Source organism: Bactrocera tryoni, chromosome 1, assembly GCF_016617805.1.
Source record: "Bactrocera tryoni isolate S06 chromosome 1, CSIRO_BtryS06_freeze2, whole genome shotgun sequence".
NCBI lineage: Eukaryota > Metazoa > Arthropoda > Insecta > Diptera > Tephritidae > Bactrocera > Bactrocera tryoni.
The window spans coordinates 61,715,057-61,742,208 of record NC_052499.1 but is presented as its reverse complement, the minus strand read 5'-3'; the positions used below and the strand labels follow the sequence as shown (position 1 = coordinate 61,742,208).

The 27,152-nt window shown below is 37.1% G+C and overlaps 6 protein-coding genes across 6 annotated transcripts; 3 read left to right on the top strand and 3 right to left on the bottom strand.

Annotated features, from left to right (window-relative positions):
* Positions 1 to 9,281: 9,281 nt before the first annotated feature.
* LOC120766228 (metallothionein-1-like) lies at positions 9,282 to 9,912 on the bottom strand. Its single transcript, XM_040091606.1, has 3 exons — positions 9,756 to 9,912; positions 9,503 to 9,580; positions 9,282 to 9,409 (listed from the first exon to the last, which is right to left on the bottom strand). Exons 1-3 carry the CDS (start codon positions 9,775 to 9,777, stop codon positions 9,339 to 9,341), a joined length of 171 nt encoding a protein of 56 aa, XP_039947540.1. The 5' UTR covers positions 9,778 to 9,912; the 3' UTR covers positions 9,282 to 9,338.
* A 1,186-nt stretch (positions 9,913 to 11,098) lies between these two features.
* On the top strand, positions 11,099 to 11,886 carry LOC120782345 (metallothionein-1-like). The gene is made up of 3 exons (XM_040114578.1): positions 11,099 to 11,288; positions 11,418 to 11,495; positions 11,608 to 11,886. Exons 1-3 carry the CDS (start codon positions 11,267 to 11,269, stop codon positions 11,676 to 11,678), a joined length of 171 nt encoding a protein of 56 aa, XP_039970512.1. The 5' UTR covers positions 11,099 to 11,266; the 3' UTR covers positions 11,679 to 11,886.
* Positions 11,887 to 13,858: 1,972 nt separating this feature from the next.
* Positions 13,859 to 14,589, bottom strand: LOC120766231 (metallothionein-1-like). Its single transcript, XM_040091609.1, has 3 exons — positions 14,408 to 14,589; positions 14,147 to 14,224; positions 13,859 to 14,009 (listed from the first exon to the last, which is right to left on the bottom strand). Exons 1-3 carry the CDS (start codon positions 14,427 to 14,429, stop codon positions 13,939 to 13,941), a joined length of 171 nt encoding a protein of 56 aa, XP_039947543.1. The 5' UTR covers positions 14,430 to 14,589; the 3' UTR covers positions 13,859 to 13,938.
* A 1,523-nt stretch (positions 14,590 to 16,112) lies between these two features.
* On the top strand, positions 16,113 to 16,884 carry LOC120766372 (metallothionein-1-like). Its single transcript, XM_040091805.1, has 3 exons — positions 16,113 to 16,282; positions 16,412 to 16,489; positions 16,601 to 16,884. Exons 1-3 carry the CDS (start codon positions 16,261 to 16,263, stop codon positions 16,669 to 16,671), a joined length of 171 nt encoding a protein of 56 aa, XP_039947739.1. The 5' UTR covers positions 16,113 to 16,260; the 3' UTR covers positions 16,672 to 16,884.
* Positions 16,885 to 18,838: 1,954 nt separating this feature from the next.
* On the bottom strand, positions 18,839 to 19,603 carry LOC120766374 (metallothionein-1-like). Its single transcript, XM_040091807.1, has 3 exons — positions 19,402 to 19,603; positions 19,129 to 19,206; positions 18,839 to 18,987 (listed from the first exon to the last, which is right to left on the bottom strand). The coding sequence occupies exons 1-3, from the start codon at positions 19,421 to 19,423 to the stop codon at positions 18,917 to 18,919; spliced, it is 171 nt and encodes a 56-aa protein (XP_039947741.1). The 5' UTR covers positions 19,424 to 19,603; the 3' UTR covers positions 18,839 to 18,916.
* A 1,277-nt stretch (positions 19,604 to 20,880) lies between these two features.
* LOC120766373 (metallothionein-1-like) lies at positions 20,881 to 21,636 on the top strand. Its single transcript, XM_040091806.1, has 3 exons — positions 20,881 to 21,037; positions 21,167 to 21,244; positions 21,361 to 21,636. Exons 1-3 carry the CDS (start codon positions 21,016 to 21,018, stop codon positions 21,429 to 21,431), a joined length of 171 nt encoding a protein of 56 aa, XP_039947740.1. The 5' UTR covers positions 20,881 to 21,015; the 3' UTR covers positions 21,432 to 21,636.
* The last annotated feature ends 5,516 nt before the right edge of the window (positions 21,637 to 27,152 follow it).

The following is a 27,152-nucleotide window of genomic DNA, read 5'->3' as shown; positions in this document are numbered from 1 at the left end:
ACCAAGTAGAAGTATATAAATCTGAAATATCTACTGGAATCCTTGTTTCTCTCTCTTTCAGTTAAATCTCATTAAACCGGTAGATTTAATTAACTCCAAAACATACTTTTGAACTATTTCTACGGCCACACTACACCAGGCAGCCGATACTAAAGCCGCGAACAAACGCCTCACTACGTCGACAAACGATATGGCGCTCATCAGGTTAATTAAGAAGGACTTGAGTACGACGCTAATTATTTTGAACCGCGCACATGTTCGTACAAGTGAACAAGCCGATGGTAGTAGTGAGTAGCTTGAGCGCGGTGACAGCGTGGACACCGGCGAATTGTCGAATAAGTTGGTGGTAACAAAGGGAGCACAACACAACGACCTACGATGTAACCTGGTGGCATTGCATTGGTGACTACTAAAAGCCTGCCATGTTCGGCGCATCTAAAATGTTGAACAGTTTATTTTAACATTCGTTTTTTTCTCCCGCCCAAAGGCAATACTTTTTCATTAATTTTTTCCAGCTGCACAAACCATCGCACATACATGCTTGTATGTATTCGTAGGATTCGTAAATATGTAAGTATATGTATTTGTTTAGCAAAATACGCGCTCATTATTTATCGCCAGCCAGTGCGAATGGCTGCGCGTATGTAGGAAGGACCACGATTACAACAATGAGCGGTCTTATGGTGGTCGCGGATGTGCGTGCGTATGTGCAGCCGCTGCATGTTGCATATGGGGCATGTAGGTAGGTCTCATTTGTCGTTGTCGCGGAACGAGCAGTTGAACTTACTTATCTCTTGCAAGGCTGCAATTACCCATAAAGCAGCTCACTGGCTTAAATACTTTCGATCTTTACTGCAGTTGGCCGGTTGCTGGCACGTCGCCGCGTTGATGACTAAGCAGCTGTTGGGGAGGTGGGTTGGTGGTGGGATGTTGCGCCAACTTTAGTTGACTCGCTGACTTTTTACTCCTTAAGTTAGCTTCGTCCTTTACGTTTCTTGCGAAGTTAATGTTGCTTTCAAATTCTGTAAGCGCTTTGTCTTCACAGTTTTTCCAAACTTCTAGTCTAGTATGTCGTCAATGTAGTTGTTTCTTTCCGCAGTTTTAGCCTATAAACGCCTCGTCTTCGGTGCTCGTATTATTTTTAAATAAATAATAAGCACAGGCACAGCACATCGCGATGCAGGATGCTGTAAAACGGTGCGACAACAATCGCGTTACTATCGGTAATTAGCGACTGATTGATAATTAACAAGATACAATTTTGTAAGCGGTGATGTCTTCGCAAGATAAGCATACAGCAGAATGACGTCGCATAGCCGAGTGCCGTATGCGCGGCAGATTCTTCAATCGTCGCGCTGCTGCCCCAGCCTCCGGCAAGTAGCGGCGGCATGGTTGCTTGCCTTCACCATTCGCCCCTTGCACCGTTGGTTGCTCATTAGCCATGGCACAGCACAACTCCATGGCACATACATACATACATACACACCATATAATTGCCGTATTTGTGGTGCACGGATTTGACTTTATCACGCGTCGCAATAAATCATCTTTGCGGGCAAATGCTGTCAGCGAGATGTTAAACGCGTTGCAGTGACTACACGCTGACGCTGCCTACAAAAGGCACAAAACAAAATCGCCAATAACGGAATGAGAGCAAAAAAGTTGTACAACATCCAGCGACATATCAGCGCTTGCTGCAGCAACAACAGCAACAACCGCTTGTACTTGATTGAATTGTCTCAGTGGAACAGCGACGTTTTATCTGTGTATATGATCGCGACTAACAAAGATTCCCCTAATTAAAATTCATCTGCACATGTTGTTGCTACTGCGCTGGCAGAGGAGGCGGTTCGTTACTGCAGCAAAGTGAAGCGGATGAACAAATAAGCGAGACTAAATGGACTTAGTGCCGATAAATAATTTGTGATAGTACGAATATTGTCGGTATAAAAAATGTGTGTGCCAATCAAGGCGGAAATTCGAATAAAGGTACCAGTTTCATGGGTGCATCACCTATAGAGTTCCTGTTCTTATTTAATAGTATCGGTTATGTAAGGTTATACTCACCGGCTGCCACGCTTTACTTAGACCTACTTCTTCTTTATTGGCGTAGTCAAAGCTTCCACCGGTGGGTACTGCGTCTAATACTCTCAGAGCTGGAGTGTTTTCATCCATTCGGACGACATGTCCTAGCCAGCGAAGCCGTGGTCTCTTAATTCACCGATCTATGTCAATGTCATCGTAAATCTCGTACAGCTTATCATTTCTTCGAATGCGTAGTAGCCGTTGCCAATCCGCAAAGGATTATAAATCTTCCGCAGAACCTTTCTCTCGAAAACTCGTAACGCCGACTCATCAGATCTAGTCATCGTCCATATCTCTGCACAATATAGCAGGACGGCGATTACCTACACTGTCCGCAGTAGCACCTGTTAGCAAGAGTTATTCAGCGTTGGATTGCGAGGCTGACGTTGTTATTGGTAATATTGCTGGTTCCAAGATAGACGAAATTATCTATGACTTCGATGTTATGACTAGCAACAGGAACGTGGGAGCTAGGTCGGGAGTGCGACGACTGATCCTTAATTAATATCAGATGGAGGATCAGTTTAAGTTAAAAATAGTTCCAGATAAGGCTGCGCAGAAGCAGAGGAGCTGTTACAGCGTTTCTTTCATGCCTACTTTCCTGCACTTTCTTTACGTATCGCCCTTATTAATGTCTTTAGGCCAACAATTGGCCTATGCAAACCTGCATATCCTTAAGGCATTCCATAACACTCTGATCTGTTTCTCGGCCTTTCCGGAAATTTCGTTATGTTTTTGGCGACTTACGAATTTCATGTAATGGTTCATGGACTGTATGATTTTTCGGAATATTCTTGAGTCCTGACGTTCATTCTACATGCATATGTGCAACCGCTTTATGGCTTCCACTACATCTATTGTCTTTGCTTCTAAAGTCATTCAGTAACTTAATACAATGTTAAGTGATTGCCGCTTTGCTATACATATATTAATATTGGTATTCTCTAGTTTTTCCTGCGTTGCTAGGTTTCTCAGTAGTTTACCTAACCTCAAGGGCTTCCGAAAGCTTAAAGGGTCACTTGGTATCCAACTCCTAGCAATAAATTCCAGCGCCCACTCCCTTAGTATTTGCTGATCCGCCTGGGCACGTGTTTCAAATTCCGCTAGCGAGTCGTCTGCTTCGGCGCTATCCACTTCTTTTAATGTGACTGGAAACCTTATCTCCCAGTTAAAGCGTGAAGGTATGTGGTCTATTTTATCTATCAACGCTTTGCTTATCGCGCTATGTTCAAGGTTTTTGTGGAGAATTCACCTAACGCCGCCAGTTTTGCAGCTAATTTTGGTAAACCAGATGCCAAGCCGTGACGACTTCAGCAGCAACATCTATTACTGAGTCAGGGCTCGCAGGAAGATTACAACTAAGGGGATTTCCGCCGATCTGTGATTATCAATCCTTGTCAAACAAAAGGAGATACATTATTTCTGAGATTATCGACCTTTCGCTTATGTTTTCATGTTACATCTCAATGCTATTCCGCTATTGGTGTTCTAAGAACCCACATGTGATTGTCGAAAAGCAAATGTATCGACAACGTTTTACTGTTTGGTGTAGATTTTGGAATAGAGGCACAATTAGAACATACTTTTTTGAAAATGCGGCTGGTGAAGCAGAGACTGCTACTGGTGCTTGACATCGCGACATGACAATCCAGTTCTTTTTTTCGAAACCGGATGATATTGACATGGCCAATATGTGGTTTCAACAAGACGGTGTCACATGGCATACAGCCCATGAAACACTTCAATTATTGCACGAAATATTTCTAGGTCGTGTACTCACTCATTATGGTGATCAGAATTGACCCTCTAGATCGCGTGATTTCCAACACTTTAAAACGGCACTCACATGAAGCATTACATTTGACAGCCACGATGCAACGAAGAGCATTCACAGGACCGTCAGAATTCGACAATAAGGTGCCACCTTTAATGCAGAAAATTAGGTACATATCATTATAGTGACAGTCCTATAAAGCGTTTTGAAAACGGGCGAAATCGGACTACATCCACGCCTACTAACTGTACAACGAAATTTTTAATTTCAGTTGATTCTTTCAATTTGCTTTAAGGTACACTGAAAATATAAAGATAAAAATTAGTACAATCGGGGCAATACTATACTATACAATACTTCTGATTTGCTCTATGCGACAGTTTAATGCCAAAAATATAAAAAATCACTCACCGAATTACCCCGGCTTCCACATGATTTTCAACTTATGTTCAACATAGCGGCCTTTGCAACAATATCACCCATCTTAAGACCCAGCATTCATTATTGGATAATATTCGACCGAATAGACCATGTCCCGCACGCAGTGAAGAAAATATAGCAACCGTAGCTGAGAGTATACACGAAGACTGGAGATAGTCTATTCGCACCATTCGCAGCAACTCGGACTGACGTATGGAACGACTTGGTGCATTTTACTTCGAGATCTTAAATTGAAAGCGACAAAATACAGTTTATGCATGAACTGAAGTCGCTTGACAATCACAAGCGACATCGCTTCGCTCTATGGGCTCTTGAAAAGCTCCAAGAAGATCCCATTTTTGACTCAACGGATGGACCATCTGAGACGTAGCCATGGCCAACATTTGAAAAAGATAATCTTCTAAAAATAAATGCCAAATAATAATGTTCTCAAATTATAACAATAAAAATTCCCCATAAAATTTGAAGATTCTGTGTATTTTCTCTAAAAAAGTAGGGAACCTCGAAATGGATCATGAAATGTATAACACAAATATTTAACACAAAATATTTATATACAATAACAGTGACTTTGGATATTTGAACCACTTTCTCAACATTTAAGAATTCTCAGAACCATTATAGGCGAATTTCTCCTGCATTCAGTAGTTCTTTACATTACCAAAAAGCTATCTTCTGCAAAGGTTTTTAGAACACAATTTCCCTTGCAGTAATCTCTCACTTAGAATTAACGATAATATTCCCGAAAGTCAAGCACAATCCCTCGCCTCTTCCAATTAATGCTCACTTGTTTGTATGAAATGAACATAATTATAATGTAAAAGGATCAAAAACTCATGTTTTCACTCGCCCTCACGAACAAAGCCTTAATTAATTAATTCCCCTTAATCAATTTATCAAAATTTATCATTCGCACCAATGCCGCTGTCACACATGCCCATTATACTTAAACACCAAAAACAGACGAACGATGAGCAAAGCCGTTGCACTCGTACACGCTGCCGAGCGACCACGAAAAAGGTGTTGATCCTGCAGCGGAGATAACAACTTCATTAACAAGGTGAAACATCAAAACAGCCAACCTTCAGCCACTGCCAAAACTTCGTGCACTTAGCGAGAGAAACACACAAAAAAGTAAGGTGTTAGCCAAGACATGGATGAATTAAGATGGCAGCGCAAAAATCGAGCGCAGCCACATGTGTGTGTGTGTGTGTACACTTCTGTATACTTCTGCTGATCATACATCATTTAAACGCTATAACACGCGCATTAAGGACATTCATCTAAATGAACACAATTTTTTAACTTTCCTTGCTGAAGAGCTGAGTACGAAGAAAAAAGGCGGCAAGGTTTGTTCAACAAAAACAAACATAAAGAAAATAGCCTTAACTGCGGCACTTAATAAATTCAGTCAGCAAACACAATTGAAAATTTATTCTTGTGGAGCAAACATTTGACGTTTTCACTTTTGGGTTCAAAAAAGTGCAGCCGAATAACAAATTTAGAATGTGAGCAGGTGCATTTGGAAATCTAGAAGAGGGTACCTCACTCTTCTCGCTGATCATACATTAAATAAATAAATAAACTTAAAACACCTTTTTGTATAGAAGCATCTGTCAGGACCATATGTCATTTATATAATTTATTGAAGATTTATGAAATGTTTGGAATAAGTGAAATTGTGCAATAATTTTCCACAAAATTATTTTCTTAATCTCTTAGGACGTAAATAAGAGCTTCTTCTTCTTCTTTACTGGCGTAGAAACTGTTTAAGCGTTTATAGCCGAGTTAATAACAGCGCGCCAGTCGTTTCTTCATTCCGCTCTCAGGCTCCAATTGGAGATTCCAAGCGAAGCCAGGTCCTTTTCCACTTGGTCCTTCCAACGCAGTGGAGGTCTTCATCTTCCTCTGCTTCCCCCGGCGGGTACTACATCGAATACTTTCAGAGCTGGAGTGGTTTCGGACGGTATGACCTAGCCAGCGTAGCCGCTGTCTTTTAATTCGCTGAACTATGTCAATGTCGTCGTATATCTCGTACAGCTCATCGTTCCATCGAAAGCGATATTCGCAGTGGCCAACGCGTAAAGGACCATAAATCTTTCGCAGAACCCTTCTCTCCAATACTCGCAACATCGACTCATCAGATGTTGTCATCGTCCATGCCTCTGCATCATATAGCAGGACGGGAATAATGAGGTACTTATAGAGTTTTGTTTTTGTTCGTCGAGAGAGGACTTTACTTCTCAATTGCCTACTTAGTCCGAAGTAGCACCTGTTGACAAGAGATATTCTGCGTTGGATTTCGAGGCTTACGTTGTTGTTGGTGTTGATGCTGGTTCCAAGATAGACGAAATTATTTAAAACTTCGAAGTTATGACTGGGTGCCTAGTCGCGAGTGCGACGACTGTTTGTTTGATGACAGGAGTTACTTCGTCTTGCTCCGTTCACTACCAAACCCATTTGTTCGCTTCTTTATCCAACCTGGAGAAAGCAGAACTAACGGCCCGGTTGTTATGGCTAATAATATTAATATCATCGCAGCACGCCAGCATCTGTACACTCTTATAAAAGATTTTACCTTCTCTATTTAGATCTGCAGCTCGAATTATTTTCTCCAGCAGCAGATTGAAGAAGTCACACAATATGGAGTCCCCTTGCCTGAAACCTCTTTCAGTACCGAACGGCTGGGAGAGTTCTTTCCCGTTCCTGACGGAGCTTTTTGTATTACTTATCGTCAGCTTACGAGGATACCAAGTTCAGACATAACGGCATAGAGGCAGTTCCTCTTCGTGCTGTCGAAGGCGACTAATAATACCCTTCACAAGTGCATTTTTAATAGCAGAAACGGTTAAAAAATATTTATTGATTTTGATCGGCCAGTTTAAATGACAGCTATATGTTCTAGTATTCTGATCAGAACAATACATAATCTGTGCCAATTTTTGGGAAGATATCTTGTCAAATAAAAAAGTTTTCTATTCAAAAACTTGAGCCTGATCATTAAGTTTGTATGGAAGCTATATGCTATAGTGATCCAATATCGGCGGTTCCAACAAATGGGCAGCGTCTTGGTGAGAAAAGAATGTGTGCAAAGTTTCAGATCGATATCTCGAAAACTGAGGAACTTGATTGCGCACATCGACGTAATGACGGACATAGCTAAATCAACTCAGCTCGTCACGGTGATCAATGATATACATATGTATATGCTTCAAAGATCTCCGACGTTTTCTTTTGGGTATTGCACACTTAATACAATAATGTATATGGTATAAATATATGTCACTGAGATCGCTTAATTGAAACCAGCTCACATGAAAAACAGTGGAATAGGATGTTTGTATATAATTTGACCTCTCCATCCAATTTATACACCCATCTGTTTCATTAATACTAATAATTTACCTTACAAACGCCCTGTATTCAAATTTCACTAGCAGATGGCGCTGTGATCTAGCAAAGACCACAACCAGTAACATGTTGCTGCAACATGTTTAGAAACATATGAAGAGTGGTAGTGAAATATAAGAAAATAAGTAAGGAAGCACTCAGTTCGGGTGCAACCGAACATATTATGCTCTTGCAACTTGCAAGAATCCAAACCAGAGAAAAACCCTAAAGTACAAAATATCAACTTGAGGATCAGAATTCAAACGTGGCACTATCGACCCGATTTTATCTATTTTTACCAATACTACATACTATTAACATGCCAGATACTAATGAAATGTTGCCAGAGATTGATTAAGGTACCTCACATACCATACTCAGTTGGAGTAAAGTCACCCGGATGTTATATGTTTGCTATATGGGGTCCTCAACCACCAGAGGAAATTTCCATCACCTCATATGCAGATTATTGCACAATATCGACGACAGGCAGTGGAATCGAAGGCATGTGTTCGAAAGTAAACAACTATCTCACCGATCTTTTTTCTCCTACTAAGTCCATAGCGACCATATTATTGAAATTAACGAAGGAGTAGAGTCTGAATCTTATTATCACAGTCTATGGTTCAAAAGTTCCGACTTTAAACAAGCCTATGATTTTTAACGTTACATTTGATTGCCAGTGCTTATTCACTCCGCATACGACCGCTTTTAAAGCCACATAGCAGAGCCGCAACAAAATCCTCAAGCTGCGAGCCAGCAACTCCTGGGAATAAGAAATATAACGTTGTTGGCAACATACAAGGCAATCGGCCGACCGATCATGAACTACTGTGCATTTGATCATCTAGATATAGTGAAACACTGAAGAAGAAGCTTCAAACATATCAAAATACTGCACTCAGTACTACTACGGGATGCATCCTGAAGTCTTCTGACGAACACCTACATAGTGATGCCTGTATGCTTCCGGTCAAGGAACATAATACACTCCTCTCCAACTGATTTCTGCTGACATGATTTCGTAGAGACTGTAGCTGGAGACAAGCCACCACTCATAGTGGACGAAGAGCTCGATTTGCCGATAATCTAGAGTGACCCTTGCGCAACTTAGTTCTGGATACTGTAGCGGATTAAACTAATACTTATCCAGAATCGACCATATATATGTATATATGTATATATATACTTAGTGCAATGAGTCACCGCATGAGTCTAATCACCTTTTTGCATGTCCAACGAATCCCACTCTTCTAACACCGCGATCCCGTCGAAACAGCACGTATCCAGGGCCTACCAACCAACCAGCTTGAAATGCGCGAATACTTGTATATCAAATTCTTGCCACGGTCAATCTATATTTCTCAGTTTCAATTATAGTTGGACCTCTCGTTTTCACACATTGAACTGTTTCCCATTCATGACTATTCATAGGCAATACATCTGATATTGTCTCCCATGAAAAATATTGCCTACCGAACCGTATTTCACAGGAGGTCTACTCATGAATTCAATGTATGATTGATTTCCTTTTAAAATTAATCAGTATTTAACTCAATAAAATTAAATTTTATTTTTATAATCAGATATTTAGTTTTTATTGTAGAATATTGCGGTTTATTATTATAAACTTAATACTGTGTGATCTTTATTGTCCGCATTTACAGCCACTGCCGCAACCACAGCTGCCACTCTGAGTTTGTGAACCGCACTTGCATCCTAAAACCATACAAAATAGACATCAAATCAAATATTATTCACATAAAAGACACATTTTCCACTTTTCTTAACCAACTGGAAACTAAAACTCACCACTTCCGCAGGGACAGCACTTGCAAGCCGCGCCACAGCCACAATTACCGCTCTTTGGCTGAGTGCCACATTGACAACCTGAGAATAAAAAATAATTATTAACTAAAACATGCAATTTTCAAATTAAATTTTTTCTGTGTTTCGTTTTTATATTAGAAGCAGCCTTAAAGGACTATTAAGACGCCTAGATATATAAGTATGTATATATGTACATATATATTTAGATTTATGTCTTTAAACTGATTGCACTTACCGGTTCCACATGGGCAAGGCATTTTGTTTTATTATTATAATGTTTCCTTCCTGTTTGCTTGGAATTAGAAATTTAAAATTATTTTTATTGTTATTGTTATTGTAAGTTTAACACTTTGAAAGCAGACGTTGTAACCTCAAATGAAGACTGTTGTTGTGGTTAACTAATGCGTCTATTATATAGTCTTAAAGTATTTGTACCATAATGAAGAGCAATTATAGGTTTATTGTCCAAAAGCTACCTAACTGTATGTATTTGGTTGGTGCTGCGCACAAAAGTGCATTCTTGGTTAAGTAAGAAGAACATTCTTTGGTGTCGTGTGCAAATAATTTTCTGAAGGCTTTTCACACGACTTGACCCAAAGTGTTCCCTGTTTACGATCTTTACATACATACATAAGTATATCAAGATATGCAAGTGTCCATATGTATTTGTGTTATTGTCACTTCAAGTACACTGACCCAGTAGGAACTTGATGACTGTTGGGGAACAAAGCGAAGTTGACTTTTCTACACTTTTATTTTCGGAACAGCAGAAGGTTAGTGTTTAAAGGGCCATATGGAAAACTATATAAAATAAGCATCAATACAATAACTTCACTATAAGTTAATTAACTTTCATTGAATCCGACTTTCAAGCGCTGAAACGCCGAATGACAATTTATTCTGGAAATAAGGAAAAAATACTCGAATCTATTCTATCTATTATATCTATTTCAAACTTAAGTAAGCCTGCATTATGGAGCCTTCTGAAACTGTTTTAAGAAAGTCGCGTTTTAAATTTTATATGCTGGAGCTAATTGACCCTTACACTTTCCACTACATCGGACAGACAAGGTAAATTTTATATATATAATTTTAGATACCCTATAATATAATACTTTAAACCAAAAGTTATTTTTATGTTGGCTAACCCCTTAAAAGTCGAATATTCTAAATACATTTGCATTCCTAAGAGCCCCACCCAGCTTTACTTTAATTATCATTCATCGAGTTACATTTAAGTATCAAATATTCAATTTACATACAATAATTAATTATAAATTTATAACTCAACAATGTTACAAATTATGAACTATTTAATTACGAAAAATTCCTACTGGCAACGCATACATACAATGTTCAATTGATACAATTACGCTCCCGCTTGTGCACACCGCCCAGCCAAACCAAAACCTACGTACCCGTAATCCACACAACTACACATACAGTTATGTACGCACATACCCATCACTGTAGACAAACATATTGCGCACCGCACTTCAGCTACAGACTTCGGGCCAGCTTTTGCACACGGCACCACGTAACTCCTACAGACGAGCCGCGATTCGAGTGTTTTGATGTGTATAAAACCGAGAGGAGCAACAACGAGTCGATCAGTGTAACAACATTTGGCGTTTACAAAGCTAAACTTGAGTGATAACAAAAACAGAGTGACTAGCTGATATTAGCTAAAAAATTGGAAATATTTTTCAAGTGTAGGAAAAAGTATAAACAAATTAAAACAACAAAATGCCTTGCCCATGTGGAAGCGGTAAGTGAATATTAAAGCAGATAACCCTTTAATTATTGCAACTTTTTCATTTCACATTTGCTGCTTTATTTTTCAATGACTTTTTTGTTTGTTGTTGTTTACTATTTAACGCGCTTTCTTCTACATTAGGTTGCAAATGCGGTTCGGAGCCTAAGACTGGCAATTGCGGTTGTGGTGCGGCGTGCAAGTGCTGTCCCTGTGGAAGCGGTAAGTGACCTATTTACATACATTTATGTATACACCATGTAGCATTAAAGAAAAACGCATAAATCAATTAAATGTTGAAATATTTTTTAAATATAATTATTTTACTTTTCAGCTTGCAAATGCGGCTCACAATCACAAAGTGGCAGCTGCGGTTGCGGCTCAAGCTGCAAATGTGGCCAGTAAGGAGTACAAATATCCATTAACAGCCGTACCTTATTAAGTTTAAGCTTTTAATTTATTTTCACAATTTAATCGTTAATTACATATATCCATCCATAAGAATATATAATTAAAAACTGTTGTTTATACATATGTACATACATACATTAATGTAAAGCTTGTGTGCTTGATATCACATTTGTTTGTCAATAAATAACAAAAAGAAAACAAATTCCTCTAATTAATAATTAATTACTTCGGTAGTAATCGGAAAATGACAGTTGATAGCGAATTATGGTTCAACTCACGAACTTGGTGAGAGCGTTTGCTAATAGCACAATGATTACAAAAATAACGTATACATACATACATATGTGTGTGCATATATGTATACAAAATGTACACTTAGTAATAATTTTCCTCAGATTTATTTTCTTAATATCTTATCTGAAGAAAGACCACTGGGCATTTTCAAACTAAACTTTATGATAACGGTATTTCTGATAATATAGTTATTTCGCCAATATCTTATTTTTGTGTGTAGTATGTGAATATATACATATGTATGTATATCGTTTTAAAAAGTTGTACAAAAATATTAAAATACTCGGTCCCCTTTTTGCTGGGAAAAATTGAGTTCAACATATTAAACCCGTTTCAATATTTTTGGAATAACCTGCAATATACATACTTACATACATATAAGGTTTGCTGTTCGTTTTTCTCGCTAAAACTCGAGATCGCTAGATCGTTATATGTAGCTGATTTTAGGTTTGAAGTGTTTTTCGAAGTCCAGAAAGTTCAAGAACGGTGGATCAATTAGCTAAATTTGGTCTTAAATTATTTTTGGAAGTCCAGAGAAAGTTTCAAAGGTGAATAACTATAGAAATGCTTGGGTGCTTTGGTTTTTCCTTTGATGTTTCCCCCGTCGTTCAGAAATTGGAAGATAACCCCGCTCCTTCCCCATATAGCGGTACTGTCAAAGCTACTAAAATCGCAATTAATCAATAACTGATTACACCAGAGACATTAAATTTTACCTATGCTATGAAAAGGCTTTCTTTCACATACATATCTTGGTACTCAACCAAACGATTTGGACTAAATTCAGAAGTGCAATTCCTTTCATATTTTTATGTCATAAAAATAGGCAAAATCGGACCACAACCACGTCTACTTCTCATATACCACAATTTTAAATTTCATTTGATTCTTTCACTTTCTAGTACACAAATCAAGAAGTAATTAAAATAACGGGATAAAGTTCTGCACTAATAATTCCTTTAAAGTAAGTCACCTTATGACCAAAAATTGTCAAAATCCACACAGAACTGTTCAAACCACTAGAAACTAATTGCCATCGTATGGAATATACAAGTGAAACTCGGAGAGAATTTTTTCCTGATAATAATATCTCTGTATATCAAAAATTAATTTAATCGGGTCAATACTTCTCTGAGTCACCATATACCTAATATATGTAAGGATTTTCGTTTTTCAAACAAACCTTTTGCGGATATATCGGTTAGTGTACGGATTATATATCCTTAATGGCTGCAACGATAGACTTGTTAGTTTAACATGACCTTTTTAAATAAATTTGTCACGCAATGATCGAAGGAATACGATACTTCATAATAATTTCCACTTTTCTTCGATCATTACCTATATACATACATATACTATTTAGTAACAAGAAATGTTTTTAGTCCTTGAATTGTCAATAATTTTAAGCAGAAAAACCTCATCACCGCCAGCACTGCCACTTTTTTTAGTGGTTCTGGCGATCGGCTACGGAATAATAAGAATTAAAAAAGTTTCAAATTGAATCGACGATTAATAAATTTCATTAAATTCTGTAAATGTACATATTTTTCGTTTATTTATTTAATAAAATACCTCTTCAAAAAAACAAATTCACTAAACGTTTGTTTTTTCTGGCTTTCAAGTGTAAGTAACCCTTGTTAAAAATGATGATTCGGAAAATTGACGCAGTAGACACCATTTTATATAAATTTTTATACACCCAAATACGTTTAATATTCCTTTTCCTTACATTTCAGTCTAGACTGCTCTAATTTGTGTTGTTCGAAACTCCTCCATATTATCAAACTATCAGGATTATGTCAAACATGTAAAAGCTTCTCAAATATTCATAAATATTTATGTATGTATGTGTGTAAGCACCATTTAAAACTAAACAATATTTATCTCGACATAAGTAAATTTATTTTTAATGTGAAATATTACGGTACATTATTAGAAATTGATTACTGTGTGATCTTTATTGTCCACATTTGCAGCCACTGCCGCAACCACAGCTGCCACTCTGAGTTTGTGAGCCGCACTTGCAACCTAAAACCATACAAAACAGACATTAAATCATTTATTAATTACAACAAACACAAATATGTATGTATGTATATATGTAATTGTTAAGCAAATAATTTTGATTTTTCACTTTTTCCAGCTAAATGGAAACTGAAACTAACCGCTTCCGCAGGGACAGCACTTGCAAGCCGCGCCGCAGCCACAATTACCGCTCTTTGGCTGAGTGCCACATTGACAACCTGGGAATAAAAAATAATTATTAACTAAAACATGCAATTTTCAAATAAAATTTTTCTTAAGATTTTTTTTATATATTAGAAGAAGCCTTAAAGGATTTTTAAGGCGCCTAAATATATACATATATTTAGTGTATACATACATACATACATATGTATGTATGTATTAAGACTGATTGCGCTTACCGGTTCCACATGGGCAAGACATGTTGATTTACTATTAATGCTTCTGCTTCTTTAATATAATAATTTAAAATTATTTTTATTGTTATTGTAAGTTTAACACTTTGAAAGCAGACGTTGTAACCTCAAATGAAGACTGTTGTTGTGGTTAACTAATGCGTCTATTATATAGTCTTAAAATATTTAAACCGTTATGAAGAGCAATTATCGGTTTATTGTCCAAAAGCCACCTAACTGTATATATTTTGTTGGTGTTGCGCGCAAAAGTGCATTCTTGGTTAAGTAAGAAGCACATTCTTTGGTGTCGTGTGCAAATGGCTTTTCACACGGCTTGACCCAAAGTGTGCCCTGTTCACGATCTTTACATACATACATACATACATACATACATCTAGATATGCAAGTGTACGTATGTATGTATTTACATCATCCAGATATGCAAGTGTCCATATGTATGTATTTCTTATATTGACACTTCAAGTGCACTGACCCAGTAGGAACTTGATGACTGTTGGGGAACAAAGCGAATTTGACTTTTCTACACTTTTATTTTCGGAACAACAAAAGGTTAGTGTTTAAAGGGCCATATGGAAAACTATATAAAATGAGCATCAATACAATAACTTCACTCTAAGTTAATTAACTTTCATTGAATCCGACTTTCAAGCGCTGAAACGTCGAATGACAATTTATTCTGGAAGTAAGGAAACAAAGAATCGAATGTTTCTCTTTCAAACCTGGATTTGGGCATATATAAAAAACTTTTAAATTCATATTTTGTTACGAAATATTCGCCATTGGGTCAATCTACGAAATTTCCTTTTTCATGCGACCCTCGACCGGCCAGCATGTATCTTGGAACCAGTGCTTGCTAATAAACTACTGAATTACAAAAAAAAAGTTACATTTTTTACTAATAAATTAACAATAATTTTTATTTTTTTTTAAGTTGAAAAATTAACAAAATTGCACTAGATAATGTCACTGTGAAACTACTACCAGATTTAAAAAAAAATAAATTCAATAGTCTCGAAGTATCTTCGCCGCCGCATTTTCTGTTTCTTAGAAGTCGCGTTTTAAATTCTATATGCTGGAGCTGATTCACCCAAACATTTCCACAGTACAACGGATAGACAAGGGAAACTTTTTTAAACAACCCTAAAGTATACTTTAAACCAAAAGTTATTTTGTTTTTGGCCTAACCTTTTAAAAGTGAAATATTTTATGTAGATTTGCTACTACAAGGCATACCTATTCGCCCTTCCCAGTTTTACATTAATTATCACTCATCAAGTTATATTTATGTATGTATGTACCTAATATTTAATTTTCAATAACAATTATCAATATCATTCATTGATTTAGCAATCATCAATATTAAAAATTTCGAATTAATTACAAAAAATTCCTACTGGCAACGCATACATACAATGTTCAATTGATACAAGTACGCTCCCGCTTGTGCACACCGCCCAGCCAAACCAAAAGCTACGTACCCGTAATCCACACACATACACCTACAGTTATGTACGCACTAACGTATATTTGACTCATATATACACACGCACATACCCCGCACTGTAGGCAAACATATTGCGCACCGCACTTCAGCTACAGACTTCGGGCCAGCTTTTGCACACGGCACCACGTAACTCCTACAGACGCGGCTCGTCTGAGTGTTTTGATGTGTATAAAACCGAGAGGAGCAACAACGAGTCGATCAGTGTAACAACATTTGGCGTTTACAAAGCTAAACTTGAGTGATAACCAAAACAGAGTGACTAGCTGATATTAGCTAAAAAATTGGAAATATTTTTCAAGTGTAGGAAAAAGTATAAACAAATTAAAACAACAAAATGCCTTGCCCATGTGGAAGCGGTAAGTGAATATTAAAGCAGATAACGCTGTAATTATTGTAACTTTTTCATTTCACATTTGCTGCTTTATTTTTCAATGACTTTTTTGTTTGTTGTTGTTTACTATTTAACGCGCTTTCCTCTACATTAGGTTGCAAATGCGGTTCGGAGCCTAAGACTGGCAATTGCGGTTGTGGTGCGGCGTGCAAATGCTGTCCCTGTGGAAGTGGTAAGTGACCCATTTACATTCATTTATATACCATGTACATAGCATTAAGGAAAAGCTAATAAATCAATTAAATGTTGAAATATTTTTTAAATATAATTATTTTACTTTCAGCTTGCAAATGCGGCTCACAATCACAAAGTGGCAGCTGCGGTTGCGGCTCAAGCTGCAAATGTGGCCAGTAGAGGAGTGCAAATATCCAATAACCGTACCTTATTATGTTTAAGCTATATTACTTTTAATTTATTTTCGTAATTTAATCTTGTAATTTTACACAAACATATGTACATATAATTAGAAACATTTGTTTATACAAACATTAATGTAAACCTTGTATGCTTGATATATAAATAAGCCTATCCCATTTCTTTATCAATAAATAACAAAATGAAAACAAATTTCTCTATTTAGTTATTTAGACTTGAAGTACTCGTAGAAGTTCAGGGAAGGTTTAAACTGTGAGAAAATATGGGAAAATTGCGAAGAAAATACTAAAATCGGTTCGGTTTCTTCAATATATGGACATATGTATGTATGTATGTATGTATGTACAATTTGATGTTCCTTTTTCTCGCTAAAACTCGATAGCGATATATCTGTATAGCTGATTTTAGGTTTGAAATGTTTATTGAAGACCAGAATGCTTTTAAAAGTAAGAAAATATAGAAAATTCAAAATCTACATACATATGTACATATGTATGTATATTAGAGTTAATTGCTGTTGGTTAGTCTCGTTAAAGCTCGAGAACGGCTGGACCGATTGGCTAATTTTGAATCATTGAATCATTTGTGGAATTCTAGAGATAGTTGAAAAGGTGAATAAATATGGAAATGAAGATGCTTTTGTTCTTCCTTTGATTGAAAGAATAGTTACTTACAATTTTTATATCTTTCTAACTACATATTCATTCTCAGGAGGTAAGAAATAAACTTAATTTTAGCTAGCTTCAGTTGTTAAATATCTATCAGATTATTTACATAAGTATGTATATCTTTTGTGACAGTGGCCCTGTACTGCTAAGTGCGCAAGAACTTTTCTCACTTTGATTAATTACAATTTCCAATGTCGAGAAGGAGCTTTGGGGGAATTACAATAATTTGTAACAGTTTATAATTTGTAATTATTGTAATGCGTTAAAATATAGTGGTCAGTCACTGGATTATGTTGTGCTGAAAACAAAGCAATTGGTCCCACCACCAGATACTTAACACTCTTTAGTTTCTGGGGTTGGAAATGATTCTAAACACCCCTTGGCCAACATTCAGATATATACCAGCTGTTCCCAGATAACATCGTTTGGTCCTACACATATTATACAGGACAATTTCCATAAATAAATGACAAGGCCTGTCGTTGAAAGTTTGCGAAATCAACTTTGAGTTTCACTGTTTCGAGCATAGACTATTATGCATTGTGACAAAAATACACCTGAAAAATGTAGTTAAATTCCTCGGATAAATGATATCTCATCAACATGATATTTGCTAAGTTGGAAGGAGCACGATCTGACAAACAGTTTATTTACAGCAGCTGGTTTATTCGGTACACTTCAGTAGTGCCTTGCGATTTTTACGATGGATAAACATATCGAACAAAGGATTTGTCTAAAATTTTGTCTTTCTAACCAAATTCCGTGGAATCGTTGCGAATGTTGAAACAGGTTTACGGTGATTCAGTTTTATCAAAAACATAAGCCAACGAGTAGTACAAAGCCCTCAAAGATGGTCGAGAGTTCGTTGAAGATAAGTATGCTTCGTCTTGGACGACCTTAACTGATGAAAATATTAAAAAAATGAAGGATGGGGTGCCTGAAAAAAGCGAGCTCGACATCTCTCTCGAGGCCGTTCGATTGATTTTGGTGGATATTTTGGGTATGAAACGCATTCTCGCTCGACTCGTCACGATAAAGCTAAACGGGTCTCTTTTGACATGCTTGATTGTGCGAACACCGATCCCAGATTCAAGGAGAGCATTTATTGAGTTTGGCATGCAAACAAGACAACAATCATCGGAATGAAGGGAACATAATGAGCCGAAACCGCAAAACCACACTAAAGCCGCTCAAAAATCAAGGTGATGCTCATTGTTTTTTTCGATATTCGTAGCTTTGAGCATCATGAATTTGTCCGGAAGATAGAGGCGGTCAATAAGGAATTCTATTTGGCCGTTTTGAGGAGTTAGCGTGAGAACATTAAATTTACAAAATGTATGTCGCACTTTCCGGAATACGTTTAACATGTAAAAGCATCTCAAAGACGCAATTAGCTATCTAAAAGCTCTTAAACAATTCGTTTACATCCAAAAATATTTATGCGTGTGTGTGTAAATACCATTTAAAACTAAGCAATATTTATCTCGACATAAGTAAATTTATTTTTAATGTGAAATATTACGGTACATTATTAGAAATTGAATACTGTGTGTTCTTTATTGTCCACATTTGCAGCCACTGCCGCAACCACAGCTGCCACTCTGAGTTTGTGAGCCGCATTTGCAACCTAAAACCATACAAAACAGACATTAAATCATTTATTAATTACAACAAACACAAATACTTATGTATGTATATACATATGTAATTGTTAAGCAAATAATTTTGATTTTTCACTTTTCCCAGCTAAATGGAAACTGAAACTAACCGCTTCCGCAGGGACAGCACTTGCAAGCCGCGCCGCAGCCACAATTACCGCTCTTTGGCTGAGTGCCACATTGACAACCTGGGAATAAAAAATAATTATTAACTAAAACATGCAATTTTCAAATGAAATTTTTCCTGTGTTTCTTTTTTATATTAGAAGCAGCCTTAAAGGACTATTAAGACGCCTAGATACTTATATTGATATGTACAAATACATATACATATGTATGTACATATGTATATAGATTTATGTCTTTAGACTGATTGCACTTACCGGTTCCACATGGGCAAGGCATTTTGTTTTATTATTATAATTCTTCTTTCCTATTTGTTTGGAATCCGAAATTTAATATTGTTTTTATTGTTATTTAAGTTTAACACTTTTAAAGCAGACGTTGTAACCTCAAATGAAGACTGTTGCTGTGGTTAACTAATGCGTCTATTATATAGTCTTAAAGTATTTGAACCATAATGAAGAGCAATTATAGGTTTACTGTCCAAAAGCCACCTAACTGTATATGTATATTTTGTTGGTGCTGCGCACAAAAGTGCATTCTTGGTTAAGTAAGTAGAACATTCTTTGGTGTCGTGTGCAAATGATATTTTGAAGGCTTTTCACACGGCTTGACCCAAAGTGTGCCCTCTTTACGATCTTTACATACATATACTATATATCAAGATATGCAAGTGTCCATATGTATTTGTGTTATTGCCACTTCAAGTGTACTGACCCAGTAGGAACTTGATGACTTTGGGGAACAAAGCGTAGTTGACTTCTTTACACTTTTATTTTTGGAACGGCAGAAAATTAGCCGTTAAAGTGACATACTTATGTAAACCATATAACATAACTTCAATATAACTTTAACAACTATCATTGATTTTGACTTTCAAACCCTTAAAAACCCAAATGTCAATTTATTCTGAGAGTAAGGAAAAGATGCTTGAATTTATCTATTTCAAACTTAAGTAAACCTGTATTGAGAGTATATAAAAAAACTTTTGATTCACATTTTGATACAAAATGTTCGTTATAGGGTCAATTGGTCAATCTACGAAATCACCTTTCTCAAGAGAACCTTGACCGGCCAGGTTGTATCTTGGAGAAAGTATTTTTAGAAAGTCGCCTTTTAAATTTTATGTGCTGGAACTGATTGACCCTTACACTTCGACACTACATCGGAATAGATCAAGGACATTTTTTACAACCATAAAGTATACTTTAAGCCAAAAGTTTTTTTTTTTTGGCCTAACCTTTTAAAAGTGAAATATTTTATGTAGATTTGCTACTACAAGGCATACCTAGGAGTCCCACCTAGCTTTACATTAATTATCTTTCTCCGAGTTATATTTATGTACCTAATTATCAATTTGCAATAATAATTAATTATAAATTTATTCTCATCAATATTACAAATAACGAACTAATTTCAAAAATTCCTACTGGCCACGCATACATACAATGTTCAATTGATACAATTACGCTCCCGCTTGTGCACACCGCCCAGCCAAACCAAAAGCTACGTACCCGTAATCCACACACATACACCTACAGTTATGTACGCACTAACGTATATTTGACTCATATATACACACGCACATACCCAGCACTGTAGGCAAACATATTGCGCACCGCACTTCAGCTACAGACTTCGGGCCAGCTTTTGCGCACGGCACCACGTAACTCCTACAGACGCGGCTCGTCTGAGTGTTTTGATGTGTATAAAACCGAGAGGAGCAACAACGAGTAGATCAGTGTAACAACATTTGGCGTTTACAAAGCTAAACTTGAGTGATAACCAAAACAGAGTGACTAGCTGATATTAGCTAAAAAGTTGGAAATATTTTTCAAGTGTAGGAAAAAGTATAAACAAATTAAAACAACAAAATGCCTTGCCCATGTGGAAGCGGTAAGTGAATATTAAAGCAGATAACGCTTTAATTATTGCAACTTTTTCATTTCACATTTGCTGCTTTATTTTTCAATGACTTTTTTGTTTGTTGTTGTTTACTATTTAACGCGCTTTCCTCTACATTAGGTTGCAAATGCGGTTCGGAGCCTAAGACTGGCAATTGCGGTTGCGGTGCGGCGTGTAAATGCTGTCCCTGTGGAAGTGGTAAGTGACCCATTTACATACATTTATGTATATTCCATGTACATAGCATTAAAGAAAAACGCATAAATCAATTAAATGTTGAAATATTTTATAAATATAATTATTTCCCTTTTCAGCTTGCAAATGCGGCTCACAATCACAAAGTGGCAGCTGCGGTTGCGGCTCAAGCTGCAAATGTGGCCAGTAGAGGAGTGCAAATATCCAATAACCGTACCTTATTATGTTTAAGCTATGTTAATTTTAAATTATTTTCGTAATTTAATCTCGTAATTATCCACAAACATACATATACTCGTAATTAGAAACAGTTGTTTATGTGCGTGCTTGATACCAAAATAAGCCTATCACATTTCTTTATCAATAAATAACAAAAATAAAACAAATTCTTCTAATTCGTCTCTTTCACTTTATATACATACATACATACTATGCTTTCGGTAGTAGTCGGGAAATGAGAGTTGATAGTGAATTATTGTGCAACTCTCGAACTTAGTTAGTGAGAGCAAGTGCTGATACAAATGATTACAAAGTTATGCATACAGTATGGATTTCGTCTCTGTTATCTATTATCTGTTGTACTGACTTTTATTAGGCATTTAAGATAAGTTTATCAAGTGGAATCTTCTAGTCTCTTAGGAAAGAAGCATAGGAAGACAGTGAACCTGCAATTGCATACTTTAATAGGCAGGCTAAAAATTCGTGTTATTTTAAAGTGAATCAAATGTTTAAGCAAAATCAAGGCGGATATACCGATTACAGTGGTCTTTCAAATTTTCGATAATTTTGTAAACGATAATTCTTTTGCTTCGAACTAGGCCGCGATTTCTCTCTTCGAGTCTGGGGATAGGAAAGATTGCTCACGGCATCCATCTTGCGCAGAGCTTTCACATATCCAAATTTTTCGTCACCAATATGTACAACACGTTCCTTTAATCAACCTCATTTTACGGTTATCCGAAATCTTGGTTTTTCTACTGTTTTCATACAATGCAGCTTATCATCTTCGGTACTCCTATAACAAGTCGGAATGGTTATTTACTTTGGAACGCACCTTGTATAACAGTTCCAAGAAAAAATAAGGTCGTGTCGAATGCCTTGCGATTCATTTCAAACTTTCAGAACTATTTAACCCTTGCTTTACGTTAATTTTAGCTTTCGTTTCGATCATTCTTTCCAAACCTACTCGTACTTCTCTTCCAACAAAATCCTAAGTGCTAACTGGATTCTTACGTTCTAAAGTAGAAAAGAGTAACTTAAGTATAAATAACTGTTTGTTTATTAGATCATAAATAAACAAAATAAAGTCATTATAAACAAAACAATCTTTTAGCATTCGATTTAACAACTCGGATCAGTACACGATTACTTCTCAAGTGAGTTGGTCACGATAAAATATTAAATCAAGCCAAGTTTTAATTTAAGAAAGTTTTTAAAATGAACTGTCCTTGTGGAAGTGGTGAGCATATACTTACATATGTATATAAGTACATACATTTCTTCAAACAATTGATCGAATTTTTGCGGTGTGCTAACTTATTCATGGATAAAAGCCAAAACAAAACCAAAATCAAATTGAAACATTTTTGATTAACAAAACGCGAGTTTTCAAAAACTAAAACGTATTTAATTCAAAAAGTGAAACCAAACAATGATAATGCCATTCGAACAATACTTTAAGTTTAAGCTTAATATTTCGTTTAGCCACCTCTTGCTTGTAGAGCAGGCTTCTGAGATTTTGACTAGGACATTTCGGGTTCTCCCGCAAGGTGCTCTTTTGGGTTGACGTCAGGTGACTGCGAGAGCCAATCGAGAACTTTAATTGGTTTATCTTGGAACCAACTTTTTGTAACCCTTGCGGTATGCTTGCGGTCATTTCCCAAGACTCCTAAAGGGATCTGCTTCCGAATATGAATATAACACAACCCTATAGCATCAATGAACCGCCAACACATTTTAGGTTTAGTCTCGTTTGTCCAGATCACACTCTTCCAATTCTCAATTGTGAAAATTTTGTGTTATTTTGCAAAACTCAGCTGCATTTCTTTTTGACGTTTTTTAAAAGAGACCTTAACCCTATAAGCACTCTTTAAGCCATTTTCGCGTAAGACATTGTTTTATTACAAACGTTAACATAACAATTTTTCCGAAGCTGCTTATTGATATCTACGCATTATCACATACGAGTACACCTGTCCTGATTTGCCTAATTATTTTTCGTGTCACTGGCGGAAGATGACGACTAAAGCAGTAATGGTGTGCAATCGGCTGTCTGGAAAATCCTTGGGCTGTAAGCCAAGGATCGTTAGATGGTTGTACAACATGATCGTCTGACCGATAATCACGTATGGGGCGGTGGCCTAGGCCTCAAAGCATCGCAGACTTCAGTAGGGCTGCAACTATCGAAGCTGCAACGAATCGCATGTATCTGCATGTCGGGTGCAATGCGCACTTGTCCGATGGCAGCACTTAGAGTCATGCTGAAGCTTACACCACTTCATCTAGTGATCGGTGAAGTAGCCATGCACATACTGCCGCAAATGACGGCAGAAGGGTGCGACAGAAGTAAGGTAATCTCATCCCAGCGGCTGAATGCGTTAAGTGGTACAATACCATTGACCCTTCTCCCAAGGGACAGCATTACCAAAAGGGTTAACTACACCAAGAAGTTCAAGGTTATACTTGGCAGCAAGGCTGAATGATTCCACTATCGAGGTACCGCTTAGGGTTACTGCGGAGGGAATCTGTGTAGGAGTCGCAGGACCTCGCACCAAACTCTCCAAAGCTATGGGCATTTTTCCAAGCATTTTTCAGGTAAAGACCATAACTCGATGCATGGATATAATCCTCCCAAGCAACTAACGCAACGAACGTATAACCATACTTAACGATAGTCAAGCGGCACTTAAAGCAATCTCTTCCTATGAGATCAAATAAAATAACAACTATATTCATTGACTTGAACACTCGAATAGCGCTGTTAACGTCAAATCGCGACTGGAGTGTAGAGAACGCCTGCATAGCCTAGCGGAACGTAGCCAAGTGCACCTCATCTGGGTGCACGGTTACACAGGTATAGCCGGCAACGAACTGGCAGATGGGCTCGCCCGTTCCGCGGCATCCACTAACAAGGTAGGACCTGAACTCTCTCCTGGCGGAGGTCCACATAACATAAACTAGCTGCTCCGCAAGGAAGAGGGAGTAGGCAGAGAGAGTTATTGGGAACAACTACATGGCATGCGGCATGCCAAGTTGTTAATGGGCGGTTATAACCTCAGCAAGTTTAAGTATGCAAAATAACCTCCCCAGGGATAAACTCAGACTACTGGTCGCATTTTACACTGGCCACTGCAAGCTGAAGAGGAACTTACACAACATTTGCCTAGTTTCTTGCGTAAATTGCCGGTTCTGCGACAGGGAGCTGGAAACACCAGAACACCTGCCAATGGACTGCACAGCAGTCTGCAGACGCAGGTTAAAGACACATGGATCCATGTTTGGAAATAGGGATCACTTCGCATCGCTATCATTTGATGCCTTTTCCAGATCGATCGATTTTTTCTGAAGGATCACATTGAGTGAATGAGTTAGAAATAGAATATTACATAAGTAAAAAATTCCTTTTCCCGCTGTTTCCTTATTTTTTGTGATTACTAATTTTTTCAGAGCTTTGACGATCAACGACATTTTTGCGGCAAATTGGATAACTGTCTCGTTCCCTTGAACCCAACTATTTTTCCTAATGCGGTCGTACGCTTGGGATACGTGTTCTTGAAATGCCCTCATTCCCCCCTTTGAATTCGCCACTGATTAACAGCACTCTTAGGGCAGTACAAATATTTATTTATCACCAGCAAATATCGATCGCTAAATTGAGGATCTGTATGTAGTATGTATTTTTTGTCTGTTGAAGTATAATATATGTGCATACATGTATAAGAAATCTCAGACGTGTTGACATCTAAGTTCATAAAAAGTTATTTTCTATCCATAACTTCCCGTTCCACAAAGACAATTGTATTAGTTGTTATTGTTTTTTCCCATAAAAATTCATTATCCGTACATTTTAATGGCAATAATCAATTCATTTACAGGTTGCAAATGTGCCACACAATCCCAGAGTGGACGCTGTGCTTGCGGACCGTCATGCAAATGTGCCACGAACAAAAAGTAATGTTCAACTGAAATAAAGCAGAAACAAAATAAGAATCATGGCAAACAAACAGTAGTATTAGGCATCACATCAACCTATGTATGTCAATTTATCTTTACATAAACCAAAAGCGTTGAAAATAAACTTTATTGACCTCTAAGGAAAAAATGTGCATGTTTAATTGAAGAAAACTCTTTCAATTGAATCTCAGGGAATGTAAATACACAACTCATTCTTACATACTATGTATATGTACATATATATATATACATAGTAGTTATATACATATGTCTGTGCATATTTGAAATGCATTTTATGTATTCTTGTTCGCGGAATTTAAATGTTGCAAGTCTTGTGGAAGCGAAGAGTATTCGTTATCATACTCGAGTTCGTACATTTGCTTGTAAGCTTATGTAGAATGTTCTATTCGAGATTTGTTACACAAATAACATATAGAACGTAGAAAGGGTGATCCAAGTAGAAGTACGTTTTTCAATAGCATTTTTTTAACAAATCACGCATGAGTTGTGTCAAGCTGTCAGGTTTTTTTGTTCAGAATAGTTCGATATTTCATCATGGAAAGACTTACGGTTAAACAACGTTTACAAATCATTCAACTTTATTACTAAAATCGGCCTACTGAGCGTACTATTCGCAACACCATCACCTATCTTGAGACCCTGCATTCATTTTTGGATAATATTCGACCCAATAGACCACATCCAACACACAGTGAAGAAAATATAGTAGCCGTAGCTGAGAGTGTACACGAAGACAGTAGAGAGCCGATTCGGCGCCGTTCGCAGCAACTCGGCCTGGCGTATGGAGCGACTTGGTGCATTTTGCATCGAGATCTTAAATTAAAAGTGTACAAAGTGCAGCTAGTGCAAGAACTGCTTCGCTTCGCTCTATAGGCTCTTGAAAAGTTCCAAGAAGATCTGAAGTTTTCGAACGAAATTTTGTTCAGCGATGAGGCCCATTTCTGGCTCAATGGGTACGTAAACAGTAAAAATTGACGCATTTGGGACGAAGAGCGACCGGAAGAGATTCAAGACTTACCATTTTATCCAGAAGAAAAACGGTTGAGTTTGGTTTATGGGCTGGTGGAATCATCGGTCCATATTTCTTCAATAATGATGCCGATGAGAACGTAACAGTTAATGGGGACCGTTATAGCGCCATGATAACCGAATATTTGATACTTGAAATTGAACACTTCGGTGAGCAGATAATTTCACGTTTTGGGCCAGTCGATTGGCCACCAAGATAGACCGTTAGACTTTTTCCTGTGGGGTTATGTAAAGTCTAAAGTTTATGTGGACAACCCCTGTTCGATTCAGGCCTTGGAGTAAAACATCACGTGTGTCATTCGCCAGTTACCAGTCGAAATGCTCGAACGAGATATTGCTGCAGCCAACATTTCAAATAGCTTATCTTCAAATAATAAATGCCAAAGAATATTCTTTCGAATTCTAATAAACATTCCCCATTAAATTTGAAGTTTCTGTGTTTTTTCTTTTAAAAAATTAAAGGACCTCGAAATGGATCACACGTTATATGTATGTATGTACCTATATTTTTTTATGTAGAAGATCTTGATTGATGCAACGATTACTATTCTTTCGTAGAAAAGATTTCTCTCACCAAATTCACAGTATCTTGTGCATCTTGCACATGTATATATGTATGTTTGTATGTGTCTACACTGACAGACAGACGTAAGTACTTTATTTGAATTTACTTTTTACATTCACGAAA